Below are 12,554 nucleotides of genomic sequence, written 5' to 3'. Positions count from 1 at the left end.
TGTAGATGGATTGGGGATCCGTACGGACAGGAGTCTCTCGTCGATGTGACCCGACTAGGCTATTACTATAGGTCCTAGAGGTATTCATTGTTCTATAAGCAGATTCCCAGGGTAAACCAGTTGCGATGTCTGGTATCCAGGGGTTGAAATCCAGACGGGCAATTGTAGGTGGTTCTGTAGTATTTGGGAGCGCCTCCCTTCCCCAACATCATCCATCTCTCTCTCTCTCCCACTCAGACGATCTGTCAGAAAACTCCAGACACAACGGCGGAGCACTTTGCTGCAGTGTGGGCCCTGAAGGCCATCAGTAAGGTAGGCTGCTCCACAAACCCTGCATATTCATTCCGTCCTCCAACATTTCTAAAAGTCGACCTTTTTGAACGCTTCACAGGGCCGGAAACAGGCATCCATTTTGATTTATACATCTAACTTAATCGCGCATGGTGTATTGTTGGTATGTTGCAGTACTGCTACAGCTGTACCCTGGTGCTGTAGCAACTTACAATGCATTCGGAAAGTATTCAGACCCCTTGACTTTTTCCATTGTTACGTTACAGCCTTATTCTAAAATTGATTGAATTGTTTTGTTCTCCTCAATGTACACGCAAAAATAGGTATTTAGACATTTTTGCAAGTCATTACAAATAAACTGAAATTACATTTACATAATCTTTACTCTAATTTGTTGAAGCACCTTTGGCAGCGACTACAACCTCACGTCTTCTTGGGTATGACTCTATAAGCTTGGCACACCTGTATTTGGGGAGTTTCTTCCATTCTTCTCTGCAGATCCTCTCAAGCTCTCAGGTTGGATGGGGAGCATCGCTGCACAGCTATTTTCAGGTCTCTCCAGAGATGTTCAAGTCCGGGCTCTGGCTGGGCCGCTCAATGACTTTCAGAAACTTGTCCTGGAGCCACTGCTGTGTGCTTAGTGTTGTTGTCCTGTTGGAAGGTGAACCTTTGCCCCAGTGAGGTCCTGAGCACTCTGGAGCAAGTTCTCTGTACTTTGCTCCGTTCCTCTTTCCCTCATTCCTGACTAGTCTCCCAGTCCCTGCCGCTGAAAAACATCCCCACAGCATGATGCTGCCACCACCATGCTTCACCGTAGGGATGGTGCCAGGTTTCCTCCAGATGTGACGCGTGGCATTCAGGCCAAAGAGTTCAATCTTGGTTTCGTCAGACCAGAGAATCTTGTTTTCATGGTAAGTTCTTTAGGTGCCTTTTTGGCCATCTCTAAGCAGGCTGTCATTTACTGAGTGGCTTCCATCTGGCTACTCTACCATAAAGGCCTGATTGGTGGAGTGCTGCAGAGATGGGAGAACCTTCCAGAAGGACTACCATCTCCACAGAGGAACTCTGGAGCTCTGTCAGTGACCATCAGGTTCTTGGTCACCTCCCTGACCAAGGCTCTTCTCCCCCGATTGCTCAGTTTGGTCGGGCGGCCAGCTCTAGGAAGAGTGTTGGTGGTTCCAAACTTCTTCCATTTAAGAATGATGGAGGCCGTTATTTTCTTGGGGACCTTCAATGCTGCATACATTTTTTTGGTACCATTCTCCAGATCTGTGCCTTGAGACAATCCTTTCTCTGAGCTCTATAGACAATTCCTTCAACCTCATGACCAGATTTTTTTTGCTCTGACATTGCACTGTCAACTGTGGGACCTTTTTATATAGACAGGTGTGTGTGTGTGTGTGTGTGTGTGTGTGTGTGTGTGTGTGCCTTTCCAAATCATGTCCAATCAATTGAATTTACCACAGGTGGACTCAAAGTTGTGGAAACATCTCAAAGATGATCAATGGAAACCGGATGCACATTAGCTCCATTTTAAGTCTCATAGTAAAGGGTCTGAATACTTATGTAAATGTATTTCTGTTAATAAAGTGGCAAAAAAAAAACTGTTTTTGCGTTGTCATTATGGGATATTGTGTGTAGATTGAGCTTTTATTTAATCAACTGAAAGGACCCTGCCTTTCAAAGACAATTTGTAAAAATCCCAAACTTCATATCTTCATTGTAAAGGGTTTAAACACTGTTCCCCATGCTTGTTCAATTAACCATAAACAATTAATGAACATGCACCTATGGAATGGTCGTTAGTGTCTTAACGACTTACAGACGGTAGGCAATTAGGTCACAGTTATGAAAACTTAGGACACTAAATAGGCCTTTCTGCTGACTCTGAAAATCACAAAAAAACATTCCCAGGCTGCAAGGAGGCATGAGGACGACAGATGTAGCCAGGGCAATAAATTGCAATGTCTGTACTGTGAGACGCCTAGGACAGCGCTACAAGATGGCCAGCTGATCGTCCTCGCAGTGGCAGACCACGTGTAACAGATGCACAGGATCGGTACATCCGAACATCACACCTGCGGGACAGATACAGGATGGCAACAACTGCCCAAGTTACACCAGGAACGCACAATCCCTCCATCAGTGCTCAGACTGTCTGCAATAGGCTGGACTGAGGGCTTGTAGGCCTGTTCTAAGGCAGGTCCTCACCGGCAACAACGTTGCCAATGGGCTCAAGCCCGCCGTCGCTGTACCAGGCAGGACTGGCAAAAAGTGCTTTCCACTGACGAGTTGCGGTTTTGCCTCACCAGAGGTGATGGTCGGATTCACGTTTATTGTCGATGGAATGAGCGTTACACCGAGGCCTGTACTCTGGAGCGGGATCGATGTAGATGGTCCGGACGTTTAAAAAAAAATATATATATATATATATATATATGTAAAAAAAAAAAAAATATATATATATATATATATATATATATATATTATTATTTATTTTTTTTTACCTTTTTTTTATTTAACTAGGCAAGTCAGTTAAGAACAAATGATTTTCAATAACGGCCTAGGAACAGCCTTGTTCAGGGGCAGAACGACAGATTTTTACATTGTCACCTCGGGGATTCGATTTTGCAACCTTTCGGTTACTAGTCCAACGCTCTAACCACTAGGCTACTTGCCGCCCCAGACCGCGTGTCACAGCGTCATCGAACTGAGCTTATTGCAGGCAGTCTCAACGCTGTGCGTTACAGGGAAGACATCCTCCTCCTTCATGTGGTACCCTACCTGCAGGCTCCTCCTGACATGACTCTCCAGCATGACAATGTGACCATGTTCGTTCTGTGCGTGAATTCCTGTGAGACCAGAATGTCAGTGTTCTGCCAGCGACGAGCCCGGACACCTATTTCCCCCTAATTCGCATTACATTTCCTTTGCTGTGTGTTGGATTACTGAGCATTGTGCAACCAAAATAGATCTGTAAATAAAAACGTTTGTTACATGTGTTCTCATCCCATCAGTTGGTGAATAGCTGCAACAACGGAGCAAGGCGAATGGAGAGGACGGAACAGATGTACACTATTCAGAAGCAGATGGAGTTTGGCAAGATCAAGGTACAGCCAAGCAGACCTTCACTCACAGCACTACATTTCAAGTTAATGTTTTGTTTCTTGTCAGCTTTTTTTACAAATGTATTTATACTTATTATTTGATCCATTTTATTTTAAATGTTTTATGACCGAGTGTACTTTTTAATTAAAAAATCATCCTGAATCTGTCCTCAGCCTTTCCCACTGGTGTCGTCATCACGGTGGCTGCAGAAGCGCGGGGAGCTCGCCGTCTGCACTGAGGAGCTCAGTATCTTCTGGAAGGCCTTCAGCCACAGGAGCTACTACCTGTTCCTCTTCAACGACGTGCTCATCGTCACCAAAAAGAAGAGGTGAGAGAGCGAGCCTCAGCCTCTGACAATACCATTCTTTATGGGCTGAGATTAAAAGTTGAGTGCAGTTTGATGTCAGCGCAATGTGGTTCGATTTTAATTCTGGCCTCCGTCCATAACACATTTGTCCCAAGGCGTATTCTAGCAACATGGTTACATACAACAGACAAATTACATTTTGATGTAGCAGAATAAGCTCTTATGCTTGTTTCGCACTCACATCCAACTCATTCATTTGAAGAGGAGTCATTAATCTGCTGTCCTTCAATTTAAGCCAGTGGAGACTGAGGTCATGATCTCTGGGGGGGTTGAGTAGGGCCAGCTGCGACCTGTCATGGAAGGTAGGAGAGTATGGACGGAGGGAAAATGTTGCTGAGCATTCCTGGGATTCCTAGAACCCCAATACACCATGTCTGTTCAGCAGACTCCAGTCAGCGTGTGTGTCCATGTGCCTGAGTTAGGAGGCTATATCCATGTCAATGGTGAGAGGAAGCGATATGCCAGTGTGCTGGTGTCATGTTCAAAACTGTAAGATGGCCTCAAGACACAATCTTCTTCAGGTCACAATGACTGTCTAAAGAAGCCTGGTCCCAGATCTGTTTGTGCTTTTGCCTACTTTGTAGTCATGCCAACTGTTGGATCTTACAGCAAGACAATAACCCCAAGCACAAATCAAAATCCACATTGTTATTTGACCACAATCAAAATTTTGTAATGGCAATCTGTCTCTGGACTTGTACCCCAATTGAAAACCTAAGGTTTTAATTGAAGAGGGAAGTTCCATAAGAGCAGAGGAAGGATGTCAAGGATCTGGAAATATTCTGTATGGCGGAATGTTCTAATTTCAACAATGTCTTCTCTAATCTCTCAACCTTTTAGCAAAAGTCTGTTTTTATCCTCGTGAGGGGAGGGTGCTAGAGTATTGAAAAGGGGTGGCCCCCCCTTTTTCTTTTACTTATGAAATTGTATTAGTATAAGAAAATAAATTGCATACAATATAGCTCAGTATTTGGTTTTTTTGCCCATCTTTATCAAGGGTGCCAATAATTATAGACCTGACTGTATACAGTACCAGTCAAAAGTTTGGACACCTACTCATTCAAGATGGGTTTAAAAAAAAACTTTTGTAGAATAATAGTGAAGACAAACTATGAAATAACACATGGACTCATGTCGTAACCAAAAAATTGTTTAACAAATCAAAATATATTTGAGTAGCCTCCCTTTGACAGCTTTGCACACTGTTGGCCTTCTCTCAACCAGCTTCATTAGGTAGTCCTTAATGAATTTGAGCCAATCAGTTGTAGGGTTGGAATACAGAAGATAGCCCTATTTGGTAAAATACCAAGTCCATATTATGGCAAGAACAGCGCAAATAAGCAAAGAAACGACAGTCCATTACTTTAAGACATGAAGATCAGTCAATATTTCAAAACTTTGAAAGTTTCTTCAAGTGCAGTCGCAAAAACCATCAAGCACTATGATGAAACTGGCTCTCGAGGCCAGCCACAAGAAATGAGGACCCAGTGTTACCTCTGCTGCAGAGGATGTTCATTTGTTAACTGCACCTCAGATTGCAGCCCAAATAAATGCTTCAGAGTTCAAGTAACAGACACATCTCAACATCAACTGTTGATAGACTATATGAATCACAGCCTACACAGCCTTCATGGTGGAATTGCTGCAAAGAAACCAGTACTAAAGGACACGAATAAGAAGAGACTTGCTTGGGCCAAGAAACACGAGCAATGGACATTAGACCGACGGAAATCTGTGCTTTGGTTTTGAGTCCTAATTTGAGATTTTTGGTTCCAACCGTCGTGTCTTTGTGAGACGCAGAGTAGGTGAACGGATGATCTACACATGTGGTGTGATGGTGTCGGAGTGCTTTGCTGATGACACTCAGTGATTTATTTAGAATTCAAGGCACACTCAACCAGCATGGCTACCACATCATTCTGCAGCGATACACCATTCCATCTGATTTGGGCTTAGTGGGACTATCATTGGTTTTTTAAACAGGACAATGACCCAAAACACCTCCGGGCTGTGTAAGGTTTATTTGACCAAGGAGAGTGATGGGGTGCTGCAACCTGGCCTCCACAATCACCTGACCTCAACCCAATTGGGATGAGTTTGACCGCAGAGTAAAGGAAAAGCAGCCAACAAGTGCTCAGCATCTGTGGGAACTCCTTCAAGAATGTTGGAAAAGCATTCCAGGTGACTACCTCATGAAGCTGGTTGAGAGAATGCCAATAGGGTGGAGACTTTGAAGAATCATATATATATTGATTTACCACTTTTTTGACCACATGATTCCATGTGTTATTTCAGAGTTTTGTCTCAGCCTGTTAGTCTACAATGCAGAAAAAAAATTTAAATGATGAAACCCTTGAATGAGTTGGTGTCCAACTTTTGACTGGTACTGTATGTGGTGATATTATACATGTACAGGATATGTTTCAAACGCGAACATGTAATTTGTGTGTGTCCAGTGAAGAGAGCTATGTGGTGATGGACTATGCCACGCTGGTGAATGTGGAGGTGGAATCGGCAGAGGAGCTGGAGGGACGGACATCACCACCTGCCAAGGGAGGCTCCGCCCACCTGTCTCTGCGACTGCTGATGTCAAGGAACAGCGAGGGGAGACCGGAGGAGATTGCTCTGGTCGCTGAGTCCAGGTATCACTAGCTCTTTGACTCTCATTCAGTCCAATACGTGTCAACAACTTTACAATTTACAGGCATGTATGAGTCATTTAAAAAAAAAAAGCCTTAAGGCTTATGTTATCAAAATTGTATTTAGTCAGGATCCTCATAAGGCGGTTGCTCATAAGTCTTAAAGCATATACAGTGCATTCGGAAAGTACTCAGAACCCTTTTTCCACATTTTGTTACATTACAGCCTTATTCTAAAATTGATGAGGAAATTATTCATTAAATCCATCTACACACACACACTACCCCATAATGACAAAGCAAAAACTTTTTTTTTAGGACAGGGGGGTACCTAGTCAGTTGTCCAACTGAAATGGTTCTTCCGCATTTAACCCAACCCCCCTCTGAATCAGAGGTGCGGGGGGCTTTTTTTAGAAACGTTTGCAAATGTATTCCAACAAAACAAACACCTTATTTACATAAGTATTCAGACCCTTTGCTATGAGACTTGCAATTGAGCTCCGGTGCATCCTGTTTCCATTGATCATCCTTGAACTTGATTGGAGTCCACCTGTTGTAAATGGAACTGACTGGACATGATTTGGAAAGGCACACACCTGTCTACATAAAGTCCAACAGATGACAGTGCATGTCAGAGCAAAAATCAAGTCATGAGGTTGAAGGAATTGTCTGTTGGGCTCAGTGACAGGATTGTGTCAAGGCACAGATCTGGAGAAAGGTACCAAAAAATGTATGCAGCATTGAAGGTCCCCAAGAACACAATGGCCTCCATTCTTAAATGGAAAAAGTTTGGAACCACTAAGACTCTTTATAGAGCTGGCCGCCCAGCCAAACTGAGCAATTGGGGGAGAAGGTCCTTGGACAGGGAGGTGGCCAAGAACCTGATGGTCACTCTGACAGAGCTCCAGAGTTCCTCTGTGGAGATGGTTGGAAGGTTCTCCCATCTCTACAGCATTCCACCAATCTGACTTTTATGGTAGTGGCCAGACGGAAGCCACTCTTCAGTAAAAAGCACATGACAGCCCGCTTGAAGTTTGCCAAAAGGCAGCTTAAGGACTCTGACCATGAGAAACAAGATTCTCTGTTCTGATGAAACCAAGATTGAACTCTTTGGCCTGAATACCAAGCGTCACATCTGGAAACCTGGCACCATCCCTACAGTGAAGCATGGTGGCAGCATGCTGTGGGGATGTTTTTCAGCAGCAGGGACTGGGAGACTAGTCAGGATTGAGGGATAGCTTAACGGAGCAAAGTACAGAATGATCCTTGATGAAAACTTGCTCCGGACCGCTGACTGGGGTGAAGGTTCACCTTCCAACATGACAACGACCCTAAGCACACAGCCAAGACAACACAGGAGAGGCTTGGGAACAAGTCTCTGAATGTCCTTGAGTGGCCCAGCCAGAGCACGACTTGAAACCGATCGAACATCTCTGGAGAGACCTGAAAATAGCTGTGCAGCGATGCTCCCCATCCAGCTACGTAGACTTGAATTTCATCACTTCCCGTTGTGCGCGGAAGAGCTCTGTTTTGTTTGTTTAAAAGTATATTGGAAAGTTCTTGGTAGCTACCTAGCTTCTATTGGTTCCCTTGATGCAGTTGGCATCAGTTTTCCAGTGATCCTGCTGACTAAGGACAGGTCTGAGGAGCTATTTGGCGTCGCTGCTAGCTAGCTGGACGTCAAGCTAGTGTGGTGGTCTTGAACGTAGCCCACGATGCGGTTAGCCATTGTGGCTGGGACCACAGATTGTCCCGGTTTTTGTGACTGTAGATCCCTGATGTTTTCAATTTTCCCTGTGACCTGCCCTGTCTGGAACTGCGAGGAGTAACAGCCTAACATACGTTGTTAGCTACCATGACACAGAACAAAGCTGGCGGGAGTACCGTTGAGGACCGTGCCAGTGGTGTCTCTCTCACACGTGAAGGATCTTTTTAAATGAACAAAGAGACCTATAAGCAGTTGTTACAACAACAAGAAAATAGTTTCAAGTGTTTTGTTCAACTACTCGTGGATTCTAATAATAAAAGAATGGATGACCTGACTAGAGGTACAGGACCTGAAGAGCAGTTTGCATTTCTCCCAAGGTCAGCACCACGAGTTGAAATGACAAGAGGACAAGATAATATAAATCATAAGACAGTTATGTATATTCTTCTGTATATCAAATTTTATATATATACATGAACTTAATTTCCTTTAAAGACTCAGACATTAGTTAGAATCTAAATCTCGAGGGACAATCTAGGCGAAACAACATGGTTGTGGACGGAATTGCAGAAACTTCACATGAGACCTGGATGGAGTCTGAGGACAAAGTGAGGGAAATGATCTCTGAGAAATTGAAGATGGACCACAGGAAGATTGAGGTGGAGCGTGCCCACAGGACTGGAAAACCCACCACCGGCCCACCAGGTGATAGACCCAGGGCGATAGTGGTCAAATTCCTGAGGTTCAAGAACAAGGTAGCTGTTCTGGAAAGAGCCAAGAACTTGAGAGGAATGTATATCTTCCTCAATGAGGAAGGCTCTAGTTTAGTTTTATCTTGATTGTGTGGTCCAGTGCTGTAAGGAAAGACCTAGTTAAGCTGCAGCTGGTCCAGAACAGTGGCACATTTTGCTCTTAATTGTAATCAGAGGGCTGATATAAATACTATGCATGTCAGTCTCTCTTGGCTAAGAGTTGAGGACTGATTGCATTACTACTTTTTATAAGAAACAATGTGTTAAATCCTAAATTGTTTGCATGGTCAACTTACACACATACACACATACACACACACACACACTTATGCCACCAGGGGTCTTTTCATAGTCTCCAGAACAAATTCAAGAAAATGTACATTATATAGAGCCCTTGTTGCATGGAACTTACCCATCTCGTATTGCTCAAATAAACGGCAAACCTGGTTTTAAACTGATAAAGCAACACCTCGTGGCACAGCGCCTCTGCCCTATTTGACCTACAGTTTGTATGCATTGATATGTAGGCTACTTGTGCTATAATTATTTTTTTTAAATGTATGTTTTGTCCTTGAGCTGTTTTTGTCTAATAATGATGTTGTTTTGTGTTGAACCCCAGGAAGAGTAGCTGCTACTTATGCAACAGCTAATGGGGATCTTAATAAAATACCAACCTGACTGAGCTTGACGATCTGCAGAAAAGAATGGGAGAAACTCCCCAAATACAGTTGTGCCAAGCTTGTAGCATTCCCAAGAAAACTCGGCTATAATCGTCACCAAAGGTGCTTCAACGAAGTACTGATTCAAGGTTCAGAATATTTATGTAAATGTGATATTTCAGTTGGTTTTTAATATATTTGCAAACATTTCTAAACCTGTTTAAGGGTGGAAGGGGTCTGAATACTTTCCGAATGCACTGTAACTGCATTATACCACATGTTTATAGGGATAGTTTTAGCTTAAAATTCATTAACTAGTAGTTCAGCAACATCCAGAATATTATGGCTAGCATTTTTGGAAAAAAAGTGAGGTCTCACCTTATTTGGATTGTCCATCTGTAGATGTTCTACAGATGGTCATATCTGTTAAGCAACTGCTTGCTAGGGTTACGGTTAGGTTTCGAATGAGGGTCAGAGTTAAGTTCAGGGTTAGGATAGTCTGTAAAGCATCTTTACCGAAAGTGAAACTGATTATCAATCTCCTCACCCACTTTCCCCATGCTTTGGAATGCACCACTGATTCAATCAGTTTCTACGAACAATGGCGTGTTCTTTTAATCATTTGAGTGTCTGATCTTTGTCTTAATTTCAAGGGTCGACCGCGCTCGTTGGGTAAGTGCTCTCCGGGAGCACAAGCAGAACAGGACCAGTGCAGACGGTAGGATTATTAGATACAATTTACCTTGATTGATGCTGAATGGTGATGTCAGTGTTGGGGGAAACTATTCTGAAAATATAATTGACCAACTACTTCACACTGGAAGACGTTAAGCTACACTAAACCTGCCCTTAATAAAAATCTAGTTCTAACTGACGTTAGTTTTGGATCTAGTGATCTACTTTGTGAAAAATCAAATGTAAATCTGAAATCCCTTGATTAAAATGGCAAGAGATTAATCTGGGGTCATATCTTATCAGAATGTGTAATTTGGCCTTTTCAACACAAACATGTTTCAAATTAGAATTAGGCAGGTCTGATGCCGAGACATGGGTGAAGGGCAATAAATACCCTATTTTATTTTTGTCAAAAAAGTAGTGGTTATCTTGACCTCCTACATGGAAAATCAGTAAATATCTACTGAAAACACTACCAATATTTGGAATTTAATGAAACTACCACCAAGCTACTGCTAAATGTAGTTCAACTAGTAATTGAACTACATGTAGTTCACTAGTCCACCACTGGATATTGGCCATATTTTGGCTATTTACCGTAGATAACATAAGCAGTATATCGGTTTCTGAACTGCAGCACAACTTGATGGAATAAACTTTCCTGAGGCACACCTGTTTTCCCTTATCAAATTACTTGCAACTTTTGGCTCAAATTGAAGACCCTGATGGCATATACAATCACCCTTGATAAAGATGAGCAAAACAGACCATGCTATAAAAATTATTGCACACTATATACAGTATAAGCTCCCAGTAATGTGTGTAAACCAATGTTTTGGGATCAGTGCCTTCTGCAGGGTAATATCATGAATGCTTGACTATTTACATTAAACGGTTTTACCACGTTCTCCCCAATTGGTAGTTAGTCTTTTCCCCATCGCTGAAACTCGTGTACGGACTTGGTAGAGGTGACGGTCGAGAGCCATGAGTCCTCCGGAACACGACCCTGCCAAGCCGCATTGCTTTGACACACTGCTCACTTAACCCGGAATACCGTACGACAAGTTAGTGTGCACGCGCTCTGCCCGCCACAAGGAGTCGCTAGAGCGTGATGGGTGAAGAACAGCCCGGCCGGCCAAACCCTCCCCAGGCGACGCTGGTCCAATTGCGCTTCGTCTCATGGGTCTCCCTGTCACGGCCAGCAGCACACAGCCTGGGATTGAACCTGGGTCTGTAGTGATGCCTTAGACCACTGCGCCACTCGGGAGGTCCTATTTTTAAAGCCGACAGTTTACTCGCCATTAGTCAGGGGTGTGCGCCAGCTCATGGATTTCCACACAACGCTTTCAATTATTCAAATACTGAGCTACATTGTTTTGGGAAGTGTTATTTTATACTAATACAATTAATAAATTCAAACATGGATGTAAATTATTGCAACCTGTTTTCAATACCCTCTTGCAAGGATAACATCACTTAGCACATATTGGGATCTTAGACCACAATCTTTCCAGGGCCGTACTTCAGTCTGAGCCTGTGGCCATTGCCTCCCAAAGAAAAGGCCAAAGTATGTCATCTACCAAACTTAAATTGTTCCCCCAGTGGTAAATTTGTTTGTTTGCAATTTTCATACCCATTGCCTGTTTATTTTATGAACCCCAGTGAAACAGGAAGCCACAATAGTTCCTTGAATGTTAATGCAGATTAAATGTTTGAATTTATCTATACGAATCATTACTTGTTAAACAATTTTGAGCATACAATAACATGTTTCTCTCAGGTGCCAACAATTTCAGATGTGACTAACTACATGTATCTGCTTTCCTACACTCTTTCCACTGCAATGACATTGGTTAACTTATTAGTGGGCCTTTTTATGGTGGTGTTTCAGGCCTGCCGCAGTACGAGGCCACCAAAGCTTACATGCCCAAGGAGCCAGACGAGCTAGGCCTGCAGCAAGCAGAGGTAGTCATCCTCCTGCAGAAAGAAGAGGGTAAGTCTGGATAGAAACAAGTGGACCTGGTCAAAACAAGTAACCTAGGGGCAACCTGCATCAATTTTTGGACTTGTAAATTAGTATGTACCCATTGATTTAAAGAAATGCCTCCTGAGCTCAGCTCAACTGTCGTACCCCAAATAAACTCGTTTTACTCAATGTTTACACTTAAATTGGTTTGAATCGAAAGTATAGCTTCACCCATGTCAGTCCTTGCATCCATAGCTCTGGCTGAATTTGTGGTTACTTCTCAAACCCCATCCCGTAGCTTTTTAGTCAAACCATGAAGTGCGGTTTGCTGCTTTAAGGCAAATAATGCATTGACTTGTCATGTCTAACTGAGTGTTAGGATAATCTTA

The 12,554-nt window shown here is 43.1% G+C and overlaps 1 protein-coding gene across 1 annotated transcript in view; it reads left to right on the top strand.

Annotated features, from left to right (window-relative positions):
• arhgef16 (Rho guanine nucleotide exchange factor (GEF) 16) overlaps nt 1-12,554 on the top strand; it is a 35,809-nt gene that overhangs the window by 22,526 nt on the left and 729 nt on the right. Inside the window, exons 9-14 of the mRNA XM_020506168.2 lie at nt 238-312; nt 3,309-3,401; nt 3,573-3,727; nt 6,223-6,408; nt 10,178-10,242; nt 12,091-12,192. Of these exons, the coding sequence (XP_020361757.1) occupies nt 238-312; nt 3,309-3,401; nt 3,573-3,727; nt 6,223-6,408; nt 10,178-10,242; nt 12,091-12,192 (676 nt within the window). The remainder of the gene's footprint in view (nt 1-237; nt 313-3,308; nt 3,402-3,572; nt 3,728-6,222; nt 6,409-10,177; nt 10,243-12,090; nt 12,193-12,554) is intronic.

Source organism: Oncorhynchus kisutch, linkage group LG17, assembly GCF_002021735.2.
Source record: "Oncorhynchus kisutch isolate 150728-3 linkage group LG17, Okis_V2, whole genome shotgun sequence".
NCBI lineage: Eukaryota > Metazoa > Chordata > Actinopteri > Salmoniformes > Salmonidae > Oncorhynchus > Oncorhynchus kisutch.
This window is presented reverse-complemented; position numbering and strand designations above follow the sequence as displayed.